Raw genomic sequence first — 25254 nt, 5'->3', positions numbered from 1 at the left:
ATACATGTTCCAGTCTGATCCGAATCGCAGGACAATGAACCAACAACACCTCAAATACAAACGATACTCCAGCCTGTGACAGCGTGATAAGTTATGTTTAGTTGGACACGTACACATAATCAAGAGACAACAAACGATTTGTAACAATGCAATACTGTCACATATAAAAAACATGTTTTACTCACATAAGTGTCGTGTTGCACCATTGCTGTCAGAACCAGCACACAGCATCGTTTTTTAATCTCATCCAGACTGCAAATCCAGTCTTGTTTACAAACGAATCCACAGTGAAATGAAGCGAACAAATGCGCAATGTCTTTACCCACGTGAGCTGGAACTTCATTAAAAATAAAGTTCAACCATGCATTCCTAATATTGGAATCCAAATGAAGTTTATGCTGCATTTATTGCTTGGAAGTTCGATCCGGTTTAGCTCCACGCACGTAGGCCTATGTAACTTATCTATGTCAGGCACGAGTCCGTGGGCGGGGCTACAGAATCAGGCTTTCATCAGACCTGCAAACTCCTCAGAGTAAAAAAAAAAGGTGACAGTGTCGCGAGGGGGGGGGGGGGGGGGGTCCCTTTAAGTCGGAGCGTGACTTAAAGGGATAGTTCATCCAAAAATGAAAATTCTGTCATCATTTACTCACCCTCAAGTTGTTCCAAACCAGTATGAGTTTCTTTGTTCTGCTGAACACAAAAGAAGATCTTTAGAAGAATGTTTGTAACAAAGCAGAGAGAGCAACTATTGACTACCATAGTAGGGAAAAAAATACTATGGTAGTCAATAGTTGCTCTCTCTGCTTGGTTACAAACATTCTTCAAAATATCTTCTTTTGTGTTCAGCAGAACAAAGAAACTCATACTGGTTTGGAACAACTTGAAGGTGAGTAAATGACAGAATTTTCATTTTTGGGTGAACTATCCCTTTAAAGAGAATGACACATTTAATATTTTAAAAATGATTTTATTTACAACACGGAAATGTCTGGAACTCAAGGAAGTGTTGTAACGCATGACACAAAAAATAAAAGACTGACAGTAGGGGTGTAACGGTACACAAAACTGACGGTTCGGTACGTACCTCGGTTTTGAAATCACGGTTGAGTTAAGTTCGGTACAGCAGTTTTACAAAATTGCTTTTTATTTATTTTTTATATTTAACAATGGTTTACTGAAGAAGAAAAAAAGTGTCTGTCCTTGAATGAATTAAATTATATCTAAAAGTTTATTGAAGATATTGCTGTAAACTATATAGGGAGCCCTTACTTGCACATTAATATTAAAGGTTAACAACAGAGCCCAAACTATTAGCCTAAATTCGGTTGCTATTAATTTTTAGGTATAATAATCAACACTCAAATAACACATTGTATGCAAACATGTAAACTTCACATAAGCCAGTTTTTGCATTAACTTTTAAATCTAATAATAAAATAGTTTTTTTTCTCCAATTCGTTGTTGAAATATAATAATTTATACACAGTGTCTGTCATTTTCATGACAGGTTTATTTAACATGCATGAAATAATCAAGACATCACTAACAGGTTAAATAGAATATAATGAATATATAGGCAAATATAGAGCAAATATTTAGTGAAAGAGTTGATTTCTCTAGTGAATAAAATTCTGTGGACACTGAATGACTGCCTGAGGTAAATGTGATGCTAACGTTACATGACATTGTTTAGTTTACAAGCAGTTATATTGAGGTCTTTTCCGCCGTTGAAACACTGATTGAGCGATTACACCACATATATACATGACAGTAAGTTGTAATGTATCCTCAGCATAGCTTCAGATGGTCATTCATGTTTATTCTTTAGTAAGAGATGATCGATCGCCTTCACAGATGATTGCGTCCACGCGCATGCGCGTCGCGCGGCCGCTTGAACTGTGATCAGTGACCAGTCACGCCACATAGAGCGTCAAAACGGCAGTTATCGTTTGAATTTCGTGATAAAATGGACTGAATACTTAATATGTGGGAACTCGGATTGAAGTGTGTTCCGTGCTTAAAACAAGCCGACTGTGAACTGTTAAAGATTGCACCCGGAAACCGTTCGATAACGTTACACGCGTGCACCAAACCTATTCGAGTGAACGTGAACATAGGGATACTCTTGTGCATTGTTTTGAAATGGGAAAATATTAAGGGAGTATTTTCAAATAAATCATAATGAATGGCTGTTAGAAGTAGAACATGTCTAGGACAAAATACACCATACACACCTGAGCTCTTAAAGTGGTCCGGGCTTGGGTGGTGCTGGGAGGGTGAGTTGCAGGTGGAGGTGACGTGCTCGCTTTGCAGCATCTGACCCGTATGGGGCCCCAAGGTGGCATAGTCGGCAAAGGAGCAAGGAGCGGCCCGCTGGTCACCAGGCCCAGAATAAAAGCCATAATCGGGGAACCCTGGGAAATAAGTAGAGGAGGTGAAACACAGCAATTGATACACATGATACTATATGATACACAAAGATGACGTGACTGACAGTGAGGTATGTGTGACTGATGACGACATGAGGCTGAATGATGCCCACATACACTGAATTTGTTAGTAGTTACAGAACATGATGCCAAATAAACCAAACTCTCAAAGATGCTAGCAAAGATCTTAAGAGTATGAGTGAACACGTTATATATGGTTAGACATTAACAGACAAACACTCTTTTCATTAGGATGGCAGATTATGAATGCCTCTGAGGACGTTATTTGACGGCTCTAGCTAACATTTATAGCTGATCTTTTAAATCATGTGTGGGTTTGATAAACAGAGGGCATCAAATGTCTTCATTGGCATTTTAGAAAGAGCAAGATGATCCAATCAAAGAAAGCCAGGATCCACCACACAGGCTGTTACATCTTACGTCTCCCCTGCAGCACGTTTGCCTTTCATTGGGGTCTGGGACCTGCAGGAGTGTCCTGGACTCGTGCCGAACATCACGGTGCTGATTATGCCCTCAACAGCTGCCAAGAGTAATCTGAAGCTTTAAGTCGTTTCTCTGTCATCGGCTTCGCAACTTTCCCTCACCGTCCACGGTTTGTGGGCAAAACGCCTGCCTGTCAAATTATACTCAAGTGCTTGAGGAATGGCACAACTCCAACACTGCCTGCTTACTGTAAATCGTGACTTGAGGAATCAGAGAAATGTGCCGCTGTAATGATTCCAATTACATCTCTGTATAAACTCGAGCTTCACCGGAACGTTTACCCCAAAATGAAAAATCTGTCATCTTTTACTCACCTTCATGTCATTCCAGACCTATGCGATATTCTTCTGAGCAACACAAAGATGATGTCTGGGGTTTTTTTTGTTCATACAATGAGGGTCAGTTTGTGACCCAATTGACAAAAACAACAAATATATTCTCAAATCATCTTTTGTCATACATGGTTAAAATGAGGGCAAGTAAATGATAACAGAATTTTCTTTTTAGGCTGAACTATTCCTTTTTTAACAAAGCTGAGTGCGCTCTTATTGGCAGTTATAACCAATCAAATACAAACACAAAGGGTCAGGGATGTGTTCAACATTATGAATGCCCACCATTCCTCCTATGGAGCTCTGAGTGGGACACACTGGTCATGCTAGGCATCCTGGGTCTTTAGCGGGAAATGAACATTTCTGTTTGGAGTCTTTTGGATCGTTCACTGTTATTCAGGACTAAACTGACTTTCATGCTCGATCTCAACTACAACAACAAAAAAAGACCAAAACAGCGAAACAAAGGCCAGAGACACCCTTTCTTCCCGTAATCCATTTTTTCGACGTGCATTCTAATCGCCAGTTGTCCTTGAATTTTAAAGTGGGTTTTCTGCTCCCCGCTAATTAGACAAGCTTCCACTGCCTCTTCTGCACTCTCTAATTAGATCTTTAACAACAAACAAGAGTCGACCTCTACCCAGACTCCTCCATTTGTTAAATGGCTGAGCAGGGCGCAGGTTAGCGAACGTGGAACGCACCCTCCCCCCCTCCCGCACTGTCTTTGCGGAACCGTGCCGCATGCATTCCAAGAGTCGCAGATTGCCAGGAAACCACAATGGCGGCTTCCTGTTCCATCTGCCTAATTCTGCCGATTACAGGATACTGGGAGAGGCAGTACACAAAGCCGACATTCACACACACAACGGATGTACACAGCTGCTTTGTTTATGCTGACACGGACAATTAGCCCTCAGCTGCACAAGGCGCTCAGTCAGGAAGGTCTTATCTAATAAAGGCAGGGAAAATTACCTTTATTGTTCAGGTAGATTGCCTCTAATGATAGTGCCATCAGTGTAAAAGGATATGAATAAAATGAGGCTGAAAAGAGCTCTTCAGTTGGATGGCAAGACAGCAGAAGCAGCCATCTGGGAGCGAGCCGTTGCCTGATTATCTTCCTCTGCTCATTTTCTTTTCAGAGCATACAAATGATTTACTTTTACTTAAGCAAAGGTGAGAATCAGAGAGGGATCGGCCAACGTTGCTCTGACATCAAAGTTAGAGAAATAATAGCTTTCCTCTGATCTTTCTAAAACAACACATGTTCTCTCGCAGCGTGTTCGAGAGGCAGCGTGCATCACCTCGGGGGGTTGCGGCGATGTGGGTGTCTGCCACAGAAATGTAGTTTAGTCTGTGGGCCACAATATGTGTGCAAATTAATGGTTTGCTAATGAACACCAAATCGAATGCTGTTTTAGTTGTGCGGACATCTGCTGTAGCGCTTCATCAATAACACAATTTCCGGCACATCACCAGAGCTTTTGATAATTCAGCTGGCAGCATGCTAGAGCTGTAAATATCTGTTTCTGGGTTTAACTGCAGTCTGGCCATACGAACAGCATAATGAGAACAGAAATATCACTGCATGAGCCACAAATTTACTTTCTGAAGAGCTTTAAAAAGTAATCAGGAAAAAAACAACAACAATGGAAAGCAGCCCTATCTTTAATGTCTTTATATAAATTAACAATTTGAAATGTGGGTTCAAATCAAATCAGTTTTGAAACTATCACTACATGACCGGGTTCAATTTGTTTGTTCAACTTGTACATTAAAACAGGGCCTGATGGGGCCCTTGCAGAGTTGACATCCCATAATGGGTTTTGTTGAAATTTAAAAAAAAATGACTTATGAAAACTTATGTTTTTCTATGTATGCAATCATTTTTCAGTAAAACTGTATCACTTTCAATTACTTTTGCACATTTTCTTTATATATTAAACAAAAAACTTTACTGATGAAAATGCAATGTTAATTTGTAATATTAAAAAAATGAAAAACTATAATGAAATAAAAACAATATTGTGCAATTTAAAAAATAAATGACAAATTAAAATCATATAAAAATCGCAATAAGGTTATTAGTAAAATAAAAAAATGCTTTTTAATGACGGACTTAAGAGTTTTTTGCATCTGAAGTGTTCATATACAGAGAGAGAGATTTTTTTTTAAAAACTATAAAATTTAATGAAATATAAAATGTAAATAATATATAAATAATAGAACGCAGCCATGAGCTTATTGCAGTAACCTGGGGTTAAGTGCTCACTGAATGGCTTTATTCTTGTGCAGATTAACCTTCTGGATACCAGTCCCGATACCAAATCACAGCATCCCATGGACATGCAAAGAGTTTGAGGCCTGAAATGATGTCAACATCTGACAGCAACTACTTAAATTCGTGGAAGCAGGTTAAGCTCTCAGGTGTGAACTGATGACTTCGACTCAGCTCCTAGTTACAGTATCGCTGTCCATCTTATCTTCAGCCCAATTATTAATATTCCAGCTATCAGTGCGAAACAAAAGACCCCGTCTTCCATTTGTTTCTCTTTTTTCACTCTCTCAGTAGTCTAATTGGATGTAATTACTCATCTGCAAAACAAATGAGTGGGTCGGCGTTGCCGTGGCGACCAGATCAGCGGGCCCAGCAGTGCGAATCGTTCACTGAGCCTCATTTCTGGCGATAATTACCCCCTCTCCCCTCTCTTTCACTCTCACTGTCTCTCTCCTGAACAACAGAAAGGCCTGTTACGAAGTTATAACTCAAGTCATCGCTGTTCTACTTGTTTCCTTTCTCCCTCTCTCTCCCTGCTTGAAGCCAACAGTGGGGCGGCTCTCTCTGAGTGGATAACGGCTCCCCTCGTTTCCACTTAACCAGATCACTGAAGTGACCTCAAACTGCCTCTCTCCCACTAACACACACACACACGTCAAACAGTCTAAGAGTTTTCGATCACATTCACAATAAAACACAGGCCAGTGTCTGTTCTCTGGCACTTACATGGCTGAGCTGGTTAAGAGTGCATCAGCGAACAAGTGTGTGATTATCCACACACACACACGCTTCTCCCACTCAAATCCCTGGTGGCCATTCAAACAAGCCACTTCATGGCGGACGTCAGTTAGTCCGTCATATTGGCCTCCAAATTAGCTTTGAATTTCAGAGCAGCTGTAATTAGCCTCTTCATTTCCACCAAAGTCAATTTAGAAAGTGGAAAAAAACCCACCTGTGCCTGAATTTAGCTTTCACTTTCCATTTACAACAGTCCTTTTTGACCGAACGGCTGGCTAATTAACATCACTAGACCCCCTTTTCCGTAAGTGCCGACATTTAATAAATAATACATATTTAATGTCTTGTCATTTTGGTGCTCAGAAAGGCTTTGCTAATGAATTTTAACACATGATTTATTCAGGCATTTTCTGGCCTACTCTCAGGTCTCTCTTCGTGCTTTTTTCTGGTTGAATGACAAAGTAACCTCAGAAATTCAGGACGGTAGGTCTAAATTAGTGACGGCTCAGTTACAAAGCTTTTGACATCGAGCGTTACGATTTGTAGATGAACACAGCAGGAAGACTTCCATCATCCACTAGTTTTTTTTATTTTTTTTGGTGACACATTCGAATGTCTTCTTCCTGCTCAGACTGAAATGAAATGAGTCATATCTAGAGCTTAGTTTTTATATGGCTGTGTGTTTATGTGTCCTCTTAAAACAGGGGTGTCCAAAGTCCGGCCCGCGGGCCAAATGCAGCCCGGGGATGAATTTCAAACGGCCCGCAGCTTGTCTATTAAAATATATTATATGTGGCCACTCATAATTTACAAATCGTGCAGTTCACAATGTCAACTAGGGGTGCCACTGACTAATGATTTACACATTCGAATCAGAATTGTCGAATCTTTCTATAGTCGATCGATAGTCGAATCATCTATGTGTGTGTGAATGGGTTGGGTTTCTTATTCCAGACATTGTTAAGTATTCCCTGCCGCCAAGATGCGCCTCGTCTGTCACGGATCAGGGAAAGTGAAACTTAAATCTGTCACAGGGGTGGTTGGATTTATTCACACACACACGTTAAAAATATTTATTGAATGCTTCTTTCTTTTCACGTTTTTTTTTACAGCATTATCATAATTAAAGGCTGTATATAACTTAATATAACCGTACAAAACCAGTAGTTCTGTGTGAAATTAGACATTGAGACAATTGCCAAAATGGTATGATCCTTGTTTCATAACATCCGCGAAGATTCGACTATGAGATCGGTGGTCGAATCAGGCTCCGCATATCGATGCATCAAATCTTCGACTATTCGGGGTCACCCCTGAGTGACCCCTTGTCAACACAAGGTGGGTACTAGATTTTAGGCCAGGGAAACATTAATGCACCAAAAGCAGAACGAAACAGCGCTACTTGTGAGCAGCGCAACTCGCGAGCTCTGTGTCTGAACAAATCTGTTTACTTGCTTAGTTTCTCGATCACACGACCACTAAACAGCCCGTGAGAAGTGTTCGGGTACTAGAGATTTGGTAGAGGTAGAGACCTCTGGTAGAGGTCTCAGGTAAAAGCTGCAAATCTCTCTGTTATTTGATTTAATTTAGTTTAAAGGGATAGTTCACCCAAAAATGAAAATTAGCCCATCATTTACTCACCCTCAAGACATCTTAGGTGTATATGACATTCTTCTTTCAGACGAATAAAATCTGAGGTTAATTACAAAAGTCCAGGCTAATCCAAGAATTAGAATTTGATTCATAGTTGCTCTGTTTTTGAAATCCATAAAAAGTGCATCTGTCCGTCAAATAACATGCTCCACGCGGCTCCGGGGTGTTAATAAGGCCTTCTGAAGCGAACCGACGCGTTTGTGTAAGAAAAATATTCATATTTAAAACTTTATCAAGTAGAGTTCCAGCCGATGGATTTCCTTGGAAAAGTGTTGAATGTTGACAGTGAAACTCAAGATGCGTACGTGACGTCATGACGAGTGGACTTGGTCTCATTGGTCTTTCGATCAGCAGGGGAACTTTCAACAATTTTTCCATAAATTGAACAGGGAAGGCGTCGGCCGAAAGTTTACTCGATAATGTTTATCAACTTTATTAACCTCCCAGAGCCATGTGGAGAACGTTATTTGATGGGCAGATGCACTTTTTATGGACTTCAAAAACAGAGCAACTATTACTGCTATAATAACGCTTGGATTAGCCTGGACTTTTGTAATATACCTCAGATTTTATTCGTCTGAAAGAAGAATGTCATATACACCTAGGATGACTTGAGGGTGAGTAAATTATGGGCTAATTTTCATTTTTGGGTGAACTATCCCTTTAAAGCCAGTTGAAATTGCGCTGACTTAATCAACAACACTATGCAAAGTGTTCTCTCTCTTTATATGCAAAACCATAGACCTTTATCTACTGAAGTACAAAAATAAGTAAAAGACGACTCCATTCAGTGGCCTATTTCACACTGCTTTTTGCAAGGCTTTAAACACGAGCAAATTATACACTTTCGTGAAGATTCAGCACTGGCCCAATCGGGACAGTGACAGTTCCATCGACTGTTCCGAGCGTCTTTCAAAAGCTCAGAAAGGTAATTTAAACGAGAATGCATGCGTTGTCGATAATACATAGACTGACATTATGTGAAAATGTGGTGAGTGTTGAAACAAATGTGCCTCAAATATATAAATAGCATACAGGTAACGATTTTTAACGTGTTGCATCGATGCATCTTATCATTAGACTTTAGATCGATGTATTGATCTATATCGATGTATTGTTACACCCCAAGTGATTTCAGCTTTGTGGATCTTAGCGGAGCGTCCCATTCTGTGACTGGTGGTGGTGGTGGGAGTGCATTTCCCCTCCGAATTTTCTAGGGGATTCAAATCACATTCAGTCCAGTAGGAGCTAATGCAGATGGGAACTAGAGCCTGTAGTTTAATCTCACCTCTTATACAGCAGCCAAAACAGCACTCTGCAGAGATGCTTTTCAAGGCTCACAGAGCTTGTTGGGATGAAATGGATAATGATCTCGGATAATGTGAGGTATTTTGCCAAACAGGAGCATCTTCATGCCCGGGCAGGCGGCCCACTGCAGCAGAGCAGAACATAAAACAACATCTCATCTGCTCCCTCAAATACAAACTTGTAATACTACCATGCTTCTATATGTTAATTATAATGAATGGACCTCAACCCATTCAGCATTTCGTTTCACAGTACCCATAGTTCTGCGGTGGGGGAAAACGACACCAGCAGATTCCGTAGGACACAGGGGTTAAATGCAGCAACCGCTGCCCATTGAAAAAACCCTGACACAGTACTGCTTATTCAAGAAAACATAGCTCAACACTGCACGCTCCCACAATACACCAGGGCACAGGAAACTGCCTCCACTGCACTCCATCTGCTGAGCAAACTCATCACTTTCCACTGATCTGTTAGTGTCTTACGACAACTACCAACTCACTGGGGAAAGAGGAGATAAAGACAGGAGGAGAGATGGAAATAGAAGATGGGGGGATGAAAAAGTGAGAAAAGAAAAACTGCACATGATGAGGTGACCCAAAAGAGGAGGACACACAAGTTCTTTCTGCCGTAATGATTGATCAGGAATGGGTTGATCCACATCCGGCAACCTCTGGAAAAACAACAAGCCCCCCATGACCCTCCACTGAGAGACCACTGCATTGCTCTGAAAGGGACAGAGAGATCCAGGGGGAGATGTCTCAGCAAAGCAGGAAAGGACGAGGCACATCAGTTGGAGACACATGCCAACAGTGCCTTGCACCAGGGAAATCGGCCTCCAGAAGGCTGTGCACCCTGCGGAGCCAAAAGTCTCTCCCGTCTCTGTCAGGTCCAGGCAGACATACCTTAACCTGAATCACTGAAACACTCACTTTAACAGGAAACAGCAGTGAAACACTGCAGAATTTAGATGAGGGAATGAATGCGTTCGTGAAAGCAATTCTCCAAGACATTTTCTTCTTAAGTGCAGTTGTACTAGGTCAATAAACTCCAACTGAAAGGGGAAAAATGGCATGTTATCAAGTATACAAGTCTCTGAAATGTAAGCTGTGGCATCTAGTTCTCATGTTAATGTTTGAGCACCAGCACTGTTGAGACATGACTCGCATCAACATTCTCCAGCGCTCTGAACTCAATCGAGAGCAGCTGCAGCGTTACCCTGGTGTTAAATTGTGAACAGGTCAAGCGTTTTAACATGATGTTCCAATTCAACATTTAAACTTTGACCACATCTGACCTTCACATCTGACATCTGACACATTTGCATGACGTATCATTACATACGTGTGCAACACTCTGTGCAACAATCAAAACAAGATCATGTGTGTTTCTTCATATATCATCTTGTACAACGCAATGTTGGAGGCATACCGTATCTTGACATCCAAAGAAAAAAAGTCATATGCTACCTCTTTCATTTGTTTCACAGTTGACACTTCACAAAATGCTTTTCATGTATAGGTCACAGCAAGACTATGAGCAGAGCTGTGAAAAATTCAGAATTGACTCGAATTTGAATTGGCCAGATAGAAAGTTGAAATGGTATGACAGGAATAGGAAAAATTGTAATTCCATCCATCAATCAACCTTCAATCATGGCTTTTTATACATTTTAAAACTTTCAAATAAGGTTGGTCAAGCAAACAATTAATGCTTTTCTAGTTCAAATAAAAATGAATATCTTTGAATTGAAATCATTTCATTCAAATTCAAAAAGCCTTTTATATGTTTGACTACTCTTAAACCTGTGGTCACCACTTTAAACTCTGGACAGATTGATAACGTCTCTAGACCATCAACTGAGATGGATACACCCCTCTATATAGTGCTACAGAGTCATTCACAAACGAGGACACTCCTAAAACAAACTTTTCTCACACACCATAAAGTTCATGTTCAACACATTGGATCTGATCTCAGCTGCACTCTCTTAATGATTGGCATTAACCCTGGATAGACTGCAAATCACTGAACTGTCTGTAGCCAATCTCTGTAGCAGAGATTTTTGTCTTTGGATGGAGTAAAATAAGTGAAATGACAGACTGATTAGGGCACATGATGAGTCAACAGTGATAGACAGAACACAAAATCTCTAGTGAAGAGTGTGTTTTCGGCTGGGGGAGCAGTAGCCACTCAGAACACAGGCGGTAAAGAGTGTTTACCTGGCCCTGCGTTCTGTGGGTACGCCATGTAGCCGCTTCTTCCCCGGGTCGCCCTACCTGAGCCTCGTGCTGCCGCCACTGCTGCCGCTGCCACGGGTCCGTATGCCGTCGCTGGGAAACCTGCTGAGAGAAGAAAATGATATATTAGTGCTCTTCATCTCAATCAAATTTACAGCCACATGAATGCAGCAGAGCTTCAAGGAACGACTCCATTCACACCAACGCATCACACACAGGAGAGATGCTACATCATCGTTCAAATAATTACATATAAATCAAAAGAGCTCAAATATAATTACTCAAATAAAATGGTTGAGAGTGGAGCTAGCAGGACTGATCTACAGCCTCTCATTTTTTGCCAACATTTTAATTACAGACAGCACAGGAACACGTTGCCCATGGAGGGACCGTCAGCTATTTCTTTCACACACAGGCTGGGAAAAATGCAATATATTATATTTAAGTTTATTTGCACTCACTTTCGACTGCTTCAGAAGCTTTCACAATAACGCTCTAATTTGATGCGAGCAGCACAGAATTATTGGTATTTATAAAAATGGTTACTCCGCTGGGAGGACAAATGTACTTGTTTGCCTGAACGCAACTAGAGGATATAGAAACCTTATGATTTAACACACGCCGACAGTGCCTGTCCACCCTCGAGTGTTAGCAGAGTTGACTGAGATACATCAGAGCTCAATCCATCAGTGTGATCATTTGTATGGTGGACATGGAGCGTGAGCGGACTGAGCAGAGCTGAAAGCGGAGAATTTTAGGATTAATTGCTTGCAACGGAGTGCCCATTATCTCACTGAGAATCATCAGAGGACATGTGGTCCTCTTTAAGGCCCATAATGGCAGGTAGTAATGACTGTGTGAGACCCAAGTGTGTATGTCCATACAGCTCATCTAAATGTGCATCTTGGAAGTTAAAAATATGAGAGAAAAAAAATACATCAGCCATCTGACTTCTACTTACCTTAATACTGAACAACTAGGCAAACTCTATTGAATGACATTGTGATTCACAGCATGCAATTTGTTTGTGGTAAATCGAGACTGCTGAAGAATCTACATATTTAACGACAGTCGCGAGTTCAGTGTTCAAACAATGTAATCAAACATAATCATCATCATCATTGTTGAAGCCAACTAAAGAAATCCACCAGGCCAGAGTATCTATACAGCTCTATTATTTCATAACAAACGTAATTACAGTGCCGGCACTTTAATGAAGGCGTGTATCTGCGTCTGACAGCTGCTAATCATCAGAGCAGTAAAAACTTGCAGGGGGTCTAAAGCCCATCCACAGCATGATGTCATTACACCAGACTGTAACTCACAACACTGAAGGTGGAGTGGCTTAATAGGTAAGGATTTGCGATTGGCAACCCAATTTTTCAAGGTTCAAAACCTAGATTGGGTGATCCATTATCTATCACCATTATAGGCATTTAACCTTCTGGTTACTCAAGAGGGACCTATATTACACTGCGAACCAGGTGATAACGCATCAAGAGATAATTTACTACGAAAAAATCTTGATCTCAATTTTCGTTGTAAACAGCTGTGACTGTCAAAAGTATTGTGCATCAAGATTTGTCTTCTGATTAACATGTTGTGATGGTTCCACGGAAAAAAGAACAAAAGAACCTAACCAAAAAACAAAAAAATTAGAGAAAATGTATCATTCAGCCACTCAAAAATATATATACAAAAAAAATATGAAAATATTTCTACTCAATAAAAGAATGAAAAAATTATAAAATTAAGAGAAATTGTGCCATATGGCAACTGAATAAAAAAGGGGGAAAAATTACATATGACCACTCAATAAAATTTGAAAAGTATTGAAAAACAATATTAATATTAAATACTCAATACTATATATATATATATATATACACACACAATACTATATAGTATATATATAGCTGGAAAAAAATATATAGATTTCTCGATTTTAATCGATTCTCATTTTTGCAAACCAATATTGATTTCAAATTACGTCCATTTTATTATGAATTTAAAAAAAAATACAGTTTAGGAACTGTTTAATGTGGCATGACAGATCACTGAAGAGAAACGGCAGCGCAGAGCCCATGTGAACTGATCATCTCCTCTGCTTCAACACCAGTTACAGCGCAAAATAAACATTTATGAACGTCTGAAGGTATGTTAAAAGATAGAGTACAACGTACTGATATCCGTATCATGTCACATGTAATTGATCAATCAGTGCTTCAACCACGGAAAGACGTCAGTAAAACAATGTCTCAATCACATTTACCTCAGAAAAAACATATTCACCATAAACTCGTTAGTGAGCTAGAAAAATTAACTTTAGAGAGGAACATTTTGATAAATATATGCACCACATTATATATTCATCATAATTTTTGAATAATAGGGGTGTAACGGCACACTTCTTCGTACCGACTGTTTTGGTACGGTGCACGTGTACCAAACGGTTCCGAATGCAATCTTTAACAGTTAACAGCCGGCTTGTTTTACACACGGAACCCACTTCAATCCGAGTTCCCAAACGAACATATTAAGAAATCAGTCCATTTTATCACAAAATTCAAACGATAAATGCCATTTTGATACTTTTTATTGTGACGTGTCAAGTGACTGATCACTGTATAGGCGCGTCAGGTGAAGCGTCCGCGCGGAGTGCGTGTGACCGCGATCCTCTCTTCCTAAAGAATAAACATGAATTAATATCTTAAGGTATGTTAAGGATACATTACAATTTACTGAACAAAACATATAATAATAATCAGTCAATCAGTGTTTAAACGGTGGAAAGGTCAATAAAACAGCTTGTAAACAATGTCACGTAGCATCGCATTTCTTTCGCTAAAAATATGCACTATATTAGCCTATATATATATTTTTTATATTCTACTTAACCTGTTAGTGATGTCTTGATTATTTTATGTATATTTAAATAAATCTGTCATGAAAATGACAGCCACAGTGTATAAATGATTATATTTCAACAACGAATTGGAGAAAAAACTATTTTATTATTAGATTTAGAAGTTGTCTTATGTGAAGTTTACATGTTTGCGTACTGTTATTTGAGTGTTGATTATTATATCTAAAAATAAATAGCAACTGAATTTAGGCTAATAGTTTGGGCTCTGTTGTTAACCTTTAATATTATATTATTGTGCAAGTAAGGGCTCTCTGTATAGTTTACAGTATTATCTTTAAGAAACTTTTAGTTATAATTGATTTAATTTAACTTTTTCAGTAAACCACTGTTTAATAAAAATAAATAAAAAGCAATTTTGTAAAACTGCGGTACCGAACCGTAACTTCAAAACCGAGGTAAGTAGCGAACAGTCAGTTTTGTGTACCGTTACACCCCTATTGAATAAATAACTGAAGTTTTTATGAAAGCCACCATTTAAGTGTTTAAATTTCAAAAAACCAATAGGAGAAGAAATACGATTATGTAATTGTAAAGTTAGTATTAAAACTACTATTATAAAACATCCTTGGGTGTAATTTAAGTGTTTGTATACAAATCAGTTAATTTAATTTTAACCTTCAATATTACAGTAATGTAGTACCAACTGACTCCCTGTAGAGTTTACAACATTAGTTGAGAGATTTTTTTTCCTTGAGAAAATGTACCATGTACTGTACCTGATATATATCCAAAATAAACAAATCGAAATTAAATCAAAAGCTTGTGAATAGAAATCGAATCATGAAATTTGTGTCAATACCCAACCCTAATATTAATATAAATATATATATATATATATATATATATATATATATATATATATATATATATATATATATATATATATATATATATATATATATATATATATATATATATATATATATATATACACACACAAACTGATATATTTCAAACGTTTATTTCTTTTAATTTTGATGATTATAACAGACAACTAAGGAAAATCCCAAATTCAGTATCTCATAAAATTAGAATATTACTTAAGACCAAAACAAAGAAAGGATTTTTAGAAATCTTGGCCAACTGAAAAGTATGAACATGAAAAGTATGAGCATGTACAGCACTCAATACTTAGTTGGGGCTCCTTTTGCCTGAATTACTGCATCAATGCGGCGTGGCATGGAGTCGATCAATCTGTGGGACTGCTCAGGTGTTATGAGAGCCCAGGTTGCTCTGATAGTGGCCTTCAGCTCTTCTGCATTGTTGGGTCTGGCATATCGCATCTTCCTCTTCACAATACCCCATAGATTTTCTATGGGGTTAAGGTCAGACGAGTTTGCTGGCCAATTAAGAACAGGGATACCATGGTCCTTAAACCAGGTACTGGTTGCTTTGGCACTGTGTGCAAGTGCCAAGTCCTGTTGGAAAATGAAATCTGCATCTCCATAAAGTTGGTCAGCAGCAGGAAGCATGAAGTGCTCTAAAACTTCCTGGTATATGGCTGCGTTGACCTTGGACCCCAGAAAACACAGTGGACCAACACCAGCAGATGACATGGCACCCCAAACCATCAATGACTGTGGAAACTTTACACTGGATCTCAAGCAACGTGGATTGTGTGCCTCTCCTCTCTTCCTCCAGACTCTGGGACCCTGATTTCCAAAGGAAATGCAAAATTTACTTTCATCAGAGAACATAACTTTGGACCACTCAGCAGCAGTCCAGTCCTTTTGGTCTTTAGCCCAGGCGAGACGCTTCTGATGCTGTCTGTTGTTCAAGAGTGGCTTGACACAAGGAATGCGACAGCTGAAACCCATGTCTTGCATACGTCTGTGCGTAGTGGTTCTTGAAGCACTGACTCCAGCTGCAGTCCACTCTTTGTGAATCTCCCCCACATTTTTGAATGGGTTTTGTTTCACATTCCTCTCCAGTGTGTGGTTATCCCTATTGCTTGTGCACTTTTTTTCCACCACATCTTTTCCTTCCCTTCGCCTCTCTATTAATGTGATTGAACACAGAGCTCTGTGAACAGCCAGCCTCTTTTGCAATGACCTTTTGTGTCTTGCCCTCCTTGTGCAAGGTGTCAATGGTCGTCTTTTGGACAACTGTCAAGTCAGCAGTCTTCCCCATGATTGTGTAGCCTACAGAACTAGACTGAGAGACCATTTAAAGGCCTTTGCAGGTGTTTTGAGTTAAATAGCTGATTAGAGTGTGGCACCAGGTATCAATATTCAACCTTTTCACTATATTCTAATTTTCTGAGATACTGAATCTGGGATTTTCCTTAGTTGTCAGTTATAATCATCAAAATTAAAACAAATAAACATTTGAAATACATCAGTCTGTTTGTAAAGAATGAATATAAAAGTTTCACTTTTTGAATGGAATTAGTGAAATAAATCAACTTTTTGATGATATTCTAATTATATGACCAGCACCTGTATATAACATATGTAAAAAGAAATCATGATGTAGAAGAAACATACTGCATAATAGATCACAAAGAAAGACCAGTGTAAAGGAGTAAAAATAAACCGGTCCAGATTAAGGATGGTTACAGATAATCAAACCTCTGTGGTCTCTCTGGTTTAAATTACGCATGTCATTTCCTGTTTCTTTCCTCAGCTCATTAATCCCTTCACACAACACAAATCAGTATGCTAATGCTAATGCTAATGAAGGTCACGCGTCCCTGCTTCTCTTTCGCGCTGCTTGCTGTTGCCAAACACAAGTGTCCTTCACTAAAGTGTCACAAGTCATTCGTGCTGCTTTTCCCCCTTGCCTCTTTTCTCTGCACAGCATCTTCTGTCCCCCAGTGGCCTCTCTCCCTGTGCCAAAGTTAACACTGGAACAAAGTTCTTGCGAGAGATTAACTTTGGCGGATTAGGTGGGTTAATTATTAGATCTTGGAGGCTCATTGTTTTGTGTTTCCGTCGTGAGAGGCTGCTTGAGAGAGGCGCTGCAGCATTAAATCAATTTCATGGGCTTTTCATTACAGACGAGATAACGCCAACATTTAGCATTCAGTTTTATAGCGTTATTTGAATCTGCTCCAGTGAATGGGCTGATGGGAGAGAAAAAAACTCTACTGAGAGGGCGCAAGGACACAGTGCTCTCCCTGCTTCTGCCAGAGCCCCATGGGCACCGTAAAACCGCACACATGGACCCCGAGGGAGTGCAGAAGTGGTCTACAACGCTGAATCTTCTCGGTTCTGTGATGAAAGAGAGAAGAGAAGGGACATGGGCAGGAAGAGGAAGAAATCCTGTAAGAGGCACATTGATGAACAATGATTACGGGCTCACCCAGAATACGCGACAAACCAGTCAGCGATGCCCTAAAACAGATTTTTTCTTATAGAAAACGCACAAATCTTTTTCTTACAATTAAGCAGTATCCTAATTTTAATGGATGGTACACAGAGAGAAAGATGTTCTTATGATCAGACTAGGGCTATCCTGCTTCGGGAAACAGCTGCTGAAAAGAGCCACGTTCTGAAATCAGGCTATAAATACATCTGATGTAAGCCCACACACACCCGGTTTGTGTCCTATCAAGCTACACGGAGCTGTGAAATGACAAAATCTGTGCCTTCATCTTTCCTTCATTGCCCACTTTGAAAGGAAAATAAAAACAATGAAAGATGCCATAATAAGAGCTGGGAAAGCCAGCAGCCTCGGCTCTCTTTTCATCTGTGCAGCTAGTGACCTGTTGTTGCTGTCCATCTAAAAAAAATGATGCATCGTTTGTAGTTTTGCGAAAGCTTTTCATGCGATATCAAAGGTGGAATCTTGGCAGCTTCTGGCACAGGTGGTGTCTATATGAAGAACACATCACGCATAAATAAAAACATTTCTTTGCTTCCTACACAACAATATTAACAAACAGAATAGCCATTATGAATGGGTTTTTGTGCACAGGTGTCGAAACTAAGATCGCTTTTCATACGTGAAAGGTTTTGCACAAAATGAAACCATTTACTATGCTGGATCTTCATCGCGAGAGTCTTCTGACTTTGATTAGGGGACAAAAAGTCATTTTGCCAGGCAGATTAAAGGGCTCAATCTTTTTTTAGCCCTTTCATACACCATTAAACTTAACGATGAAGGCGGGAGTAGAAATCTCCAGAAAGATCCCTGGACGTCACAAAACCCTCAAACGTGCTTCACATGCTTCACCCCACACCGTAATGAGAGATGATTTTATGGGCAGGAGGACAGCCGTGACTGCGCAACTCCAACAAGAGTACGATTTCATCTCACTGAACATTAGTTTGGTTTTGGACACATATGGGCCGTGAATCATGTGTGTAAGTGTGTGTGTAATGGAGAGAAGTATAGTTACACCTCCATAGCACCACTCTGAAGCAGATGTCCCGGAGATGACGCACGCTTCCTACCGCTCATCTAATCATAAAACGAAACCATCTCTCCGTGGACTCCGACAGATCGAGCCCTTGTGCCAGAACGCGATCAAGCAGGCCGAACTTTGTTGTCGAAAATAAATCATTCCCTGCCCAGGCTAAAAAGAGCCGAAGCGCTTGGCCTGTTTCTAATGGAAGTGTTTCCAGGATGATGGGTTCTGCCGACCTTAGGTGAAGATTTTGTGTCAAAAATAGCCATGTCTACTTTCTATGAAAAAAAAACTTATAAGAATTTATATGAAATATCAAATTAAATGTAATTAAATATTCTTGGGATTCTGGGTGACAGGTGTCAGCAATGATCCACTGAGAATTTGAGGAGCTCAGGGCATCAGCAGGAAGGACTCCACCCTCTTAACAAGCAGCCTGACATGTTAGCTAGAAGCACTTAGTATTAATTAGCAAGGCCACCTCATTATTACCCGAGTAAACACTTCTAATTTGTTATGCATTTTAATGGCCTTAACCAAACACTTAAGAAACATCTTTAGGCATTAAAAAAAAAAACAACTCAACGCAGCTCGGAAACAACTGGAAGACACTGACTGTTAGCGCAGCGGGGCTCAGTATAAAGATTTGTGGGTTCTTTGAGAAGATCTGAACAGCTTTTATGATGAAAAAGAAAGAAAGATCCCTGAAAAAAGTCACCTACAAACTTAAGAGCCTCAGGTGTCTGTCCTTAGATGATCTATATATATAATAATGATATGGTAAAGATATTGTAAAGTACTACACTAAATGAAAAAATTGAAAAAGTTCCATATTTCTTCCTTTTTTATGTGCCATACAAAACGAAAATAGTGTTATATCCGTAAGTGTGGGTGTGCAAGAAACACAAACCCTAAACTCAAAATTTAATGCACAGTTGAGATGATACAAAGAAAGACAGAGCATTAAAAAAAATAGGGGCACAACGGCTCTCCAAAAGTCTCCTTACAGATGGTTGATTTCCATAATGACAGCGGAGACAGAGAGATCTCTGGGTTTGTCAGAGCCTCATTCATGATCTCAGATGATTCAGATTGACTTGTGTGAGAGAGAATTACTGACTTTGAGACGTGTGTGTGTGTGTGTGTGTGTGTGTCACTGCTGTCCTGTTTCAGGGTTCATTTCTAGTTTCAGTACTAAAAAAAACAGAGAAAGAGACAGATGTTGGTGTAGTAGGATTTTATGATATTTCGCTGTCAGGTGCCGTCACATAAAGATGAGTAACTGTGCAAGAGGCTTACCTCAGATCAGAGCACACTTGCGTGTGAGTGAGTGTGTTTGTGTGTTTGTGTGAATGAGAATGTCAGCTTGTGTGTACGAGTGTCCTTTTATGGATCAGGATGAGTCAAATATAATTTATGACTATTCTGAATATAAATACAAGGCTCTGTGAAAAAGAGAAAACAATAAGTGCCCCTTAAGACCCTCTGCATATACCTCTCTGTAATGTTTTTTGTGTGATGCTCTCATTATTTAAAAAAAATGAAGACAAAAAATTGCTAATTTAGTTTTTTCTTGAACTAAAATAGGAATAAAACATTTGCAACAATGAAAAGTGAAAACTCCACTGAAACTACAAATGTGCGCCACAATAGGAACAAACATGTTGGGGAAAGACCAGCGTCCATCAAAACATCCATCACACCAACAGAAGAAAAACCCATTAGCTCTGCTCATGATATCAGCAGGCAGGTGGCCATCCACAGGACACTCATATCAACACTAATATCTGCCACCAGCTGCAGAGCAATGTGCTCACCTTCACGCCTCTAACACACACAGCTTTTACTCGCATTGTCATATACTCGCTTCACATGTGTGCATGTAATGAGCTCCAAAAATGATGCTGAATTACAGCAACAAGACAGATAGACATTACAGAGAGACAGACGGATAGACAAACAGACGGATTACACTTGTAATTTAGAAGCGGAATTAGCACCGCTTTTTACCCAGGGTTATGAAACCCTGCTCTGGAGCGGTATTAATTCAGCATTGCGGTGCCAAACTTGTACAGTGTGAAGTGATGCGGTGTTACAAGTAGATGCTTAGCAACAGACAGCTAATTGCATGCCTTATATTCACGCACTTTGGGCAGTCCCAGAAAAACAGCAGTTGGGATGGGCAACAGTGATCGAGTACTCGAGTACTCGAACGTGACAGCGACGATCGATCATGAAAACGATGATCTTTCATGAACGATGATTCTGATTGGTTATTGAGGCATTTTTTAGCGGTAACTGAGGTTTGATTGGTTAGCGTTAGACAGCACACCTTCCAGACCGGCGAAATAAAGTGAAACTGAATCGCGCACTGCAGTGATGCCTGGAATCACTGTGATCATGAAATACAGTTAAGTGCAAGATGTACAGCGCTAATCTGTCAAATGCATCGCATTATAATGAAAACAAGATTGTAAAAGAATGTTGTAAATTATCTGTGCTTTAGTTCCCCGTGTATCAGCTGTTAAAGGAAATACACAAGCGCGGTGAAGTTCATGTGCGCGTCCGCGTCCTTTTCTGCAGATGCAAGATTACTTAAGATAAGATTACTTTTATGTTGTCTATATCTGATTAATCTCATATGGACACGTTTGGTTGAGTTTAATAACCAGCTAGTAAAGCACTGCCGTTACCAACTGGTGTTCATTCTCTTCAGTTTCAGCTCACAAGCAATGCCCGACATTATCGACTCTGGGTTATTTGAGACGGTTATATTCTTTTTAGATAGGCTATTTCTCTTTCAAAAGCATTGATGATATTAATGCAGCAACGTTATTTCGTTCTCATTTTTAACAGTAGACCTATGTTTTATTTAAAGTTGTTTCTCATTATGCCTTCGAAAACGCGCAGTGATGTCTGTCACTTTGATCAGGAAAAATAAAATTAAGTGTAAGTAGGGATGGGCGATATCTTATCGTTTGCGATATACCGGTAAAAATTTTCCCCACGATAAGAATTTGTCTTCCCGCGATAATAACGATAAAGCCTAGTTGATAGCGCGGCCCATCCGCACAGTGCCACCGCTGGCCGTCTCTTGATGCTTAAAGCATATACTTTATGATGGCCGCGGTGGCTGCGTTCATCACTTTGTATAGCTGAACGGGGGTTGGAGAGAGATTTTCTTGTGGTGCCCCCCGCAGCACTCGGTGCCCTAAGCGCCGCGCAATGGGAGCGGCGGCACTGAATCCGCATCTCACGTGCAGAGCGAAAACAACTCAATGAATGCGCAGTGTATTTGACGCACATTAAACACTAGAGCGCTCAGTGTTTCACACACACTCAAAGAGAGAGCGAGAGAGTCTTATACCACACAGAATTGACGTGCTACATGTAAACAATATCCTTTGTTGTATTTTCCTGTAAAATAATTATTCAGCCTTTCATGAACAGGAAGAAACGAATGCACAAACGGGAATCTCATTGGCTGGCGTGCACCTATTACGGTGCCTGTTTTGATTTCAGCAAATCAGTTTGAATGAGCGCTGACAACGTGATTAATATTCATGAACCCAGAAGCTCATTATTCCTTAGTGCAGTTTATTTTTATTAGTAGAAGAATTCGTGGTATTATTATCTTATCAACTCAAATTACTGAAGTTCTATCATTAAATCATTATTTTCAACTTTTTTGTAATCTGAAGACATTTTTGGGATAATTACTTTAGCTGTTTCTGCTAATTTTACCACTGTTTGCACCATGTATGCATAAATACAGAATCGGTTTACATGTAAAACTTGTCATTGATTTCAAAATTATTATTGTTTGTATTGTGTGATGTTTTTTTAGCACAGTTGCACTATTTAAACGCACTTTTACAGAAGACAATTATATCTGCAACTTTTCCATTTCTGAAAAGGCTGGTGATGAATTTTACATACAAAAAAAAATATATATATATATATATAATATATATATATATTTCTTTTTTTAATGTATTAGAGGAGCCTATTTGATGACATGTACATTTTACTTTAGATCATTGTTTGTTTTTCTGAAACTCGCAAGAATGCATGAAGCTTTCACTTGTATCCAAAAACATGGGGAATGATACTACATTTATCGTCATTGATATCGTTATCGCAATAAATACAAGAAAATATCGGGATAAATTTTTAAGTCCATATCGCCCATCCCTAAGTGTAAGATGTGCAGAGCCAATCTGTCATGTACATAACATTATAATGAGAACACAATTGTAATAGTTTTGTAAATTATCTGTGCTTTAGTTGCCCGTGTATCGGCGTTGTTGTTAAGGGAACAGCGCATTCAAAATGTGTAAAAACTAGCACGGCCAAGTTCACGTGCGCATTCGCGTCCTTTTGTGCTGATGCAAGTAGGTACACTGATTAATCTAATATAGGATGCATTTGGTTGAGTTTATTAACCTGATAGCAAAGCTATGTAGGGTGCTGTTTATTTACAGTTTCAGTTCAATTACAATGATATGATTGATTGGGTTATTTGAAACGTTTTTTAAAACATCTAAAAACAAAATAACCATTTATGCATCATAATCTAGCAGTTATTTTTTCTAGTCATATGTTCATGTTTTCATAGACATGTGATGTTTGTATTTGTCAACATTAATTTTCGTAACACTCTTAAAATAGTTTCATATCTCCATGACGGAGACGCCCCACCCCCCACACAAGCCCCGCCCCCAATTAATCGTTTTTGAGACCTATCGATGATCGAAATGAGAAATTGACAAAAATTCCCAACCCTAGGAAAACACGACAATTGGAGTGAAGAAGAGAACGTTTCATTCTTACTTTTATAAAAAAAACTTGATATTACAGTCAGCAATGTGTAATATGAGGTCGCGCAATGCTAGAGCAGGTCACATGCTGCGTTTGTCCAGTCAGTAACACTGACACTGCGAATATGCAAATAAGGACTTTAACCAAGGGTTTAGGAATGTGCAGTGTGAAATGACAGCTCATTAATACCTAGGATTAACTGTTAACCCTGGGTATAGTATGAGCAGTGTGAAACATGAATAAAGATAACCCAGGATTCCGTTTGTCCGGGGTTTAGAATGACCCAGGGTTAACTATTTCAAGAGTGAAAAGACATACATACATAGACAGACTCACCTGGAAACTGGTAGCTATAGCTAGGAGAAAATCCTGTGTATCCACGACCGTACGTTGCCACAATGTTTGGATAACCTACAAACACACATACAGACAGAAAGAACATAAGTGAATTTTCGGCTTTATATTTCTTGCCTTGTTGGATATATAATCATGCTTAACCCTTAACCCTGATCAATTAGACATGTCTGGATGAGGGTGTGTAAATGTAAGACTGTCACAAGAGCAGCAGCACTTGAAAAGGAGGATGAATATCACAACAGTATGTTTTCAAGCACATGAGCACTTTAAATGAAGAGGCAACTTCAGGGAATTTTATAGCCATCTGTTTTTCTCTGATGCTTCTCTGCCGAGAGAGAGAGAGAGAGAGAGAGAGAGAGAGAGAGAGAGAGAGAGAGAGAGAGAGAGAGAGAGAGAGAGAGAGAGAGAGAGAGAGAGATACTGATGTGTGTTATTCTTGGCCTTATTTTCTCACGTTTTATCTTTGAAATTTACATGCTGTATTAATTTCATGTTTTTCCCAAAACAAGAATGTGAAACAGCAGCCACCACAGCTCGGTAATAAATCACGACACAGAGATTTCAGAAATCACTCCACACACCTTCGTGCAGAGCTGGCATATGTGCACTTATGATTTCCTGAACCTGTCATGAGTCGCTCAATATCAGTTGACAGCAATGAAAACACTTTTGACAGCTCTCACAGAATACACTGCTAAAAAAAGGGTTCTTCCAGAGAGGATGTGCTCACACATAGGAAATACACGACTCCAGGAGCTACCACAACATCTCTCCCACCCTGCAGCAGTGCGACGCGTGTTTGTGCGTGATGTGTCTAAAAAAAAGTTTTATTCTTGAAGAGGAGAAAAAAAAATATGAGACAGATGAGAAGAGACAAAATGAGTTGAGATGAGAAAAAAACGAGATGAACAAGAACACACAAAAAAGATTAGAAGAGACCAAAAGAGAAAAGAACAGAAGAGAAGACATGAGACAAGACAAGAAGAAAAGCAAGATGAGATGAGAAATAATGATAAGAGGCAAGACAAAACAAACAAAAAACATGAGCAATGAAATGAGAACGAACCAAAAGAAACAGCAGAGAAGAATTGAAGGGAAGAGATAAAAAGAGAAGACAAAACAAGAACTTATAAAAAGAACCAAAGAGACAAAATGAGATGAGAAGATATAGGACAAGAGAACAGAAGAGACAAGAAGAGAAAAAATGAAACAAGATGAGAAGGGAACAGAAAAGAGATGAAAAAAGATCAAACGAGGTGAGATGAGGCAAGACAAAATGAGAATAGACAAGAAGAGAAAAGACTGGAAGAAACCAAAAGA

The 25254-nt window shown here is 39.4% G+C and overlaps 1 protein-coding gene across 4 annotated transcripts in view; it reads right to left on the bottom strand.

The window, feature by feature from the left end:
• The window catches only part of msi2a (musashi RNA-binding protein 2a), a 224699-nt gene that overhangs the window by 17939 nt on the left and 181506 nt on the right, over positions 1 to 25254 (bottom strand). The window contains exons 10-12 of one of the 4 annotated variants that reach the window (XM_079804940.1): positions 23914 to 23988; positions 11462 to 11584; positions 2235 to 2414 (exon numbers count right to left, since the gene is read on the bottom strand). In XM_079804940.1, the coding sequence (XP_079661066.1) occupies positions 2235 to 2414; positions 11462 to 11584; positions 23914 to 23988 (378 nt within the window). The remainder of the gene's footprint in view (positions 1 to 2234; positions 2415 to 11461; positions 11585 to 23913; positions 23989 to 25254) is intronic. The other 3 variants (XM_079804942.1, XM_079804941.1, XM_079804943.1) reach the window with 3 other exon arrangements.

This window comes from Gobio gobio (genome assembly GCF_949357685.1).
Source record: "Gobio gobio genome assembly, chromosome: 22".
Taxonomy (NCBI): domain Eukaryota; kingdom Metazoa; phylum Chordata; class Actinopteri; order Cypriniformes; family Gobionidae; genus Gobio; species Gobio gobio.
Note: the sequence above shows the minus strand (reverse complement) of the source record. Positions and strands in the feature narration are given on the sequence as shown.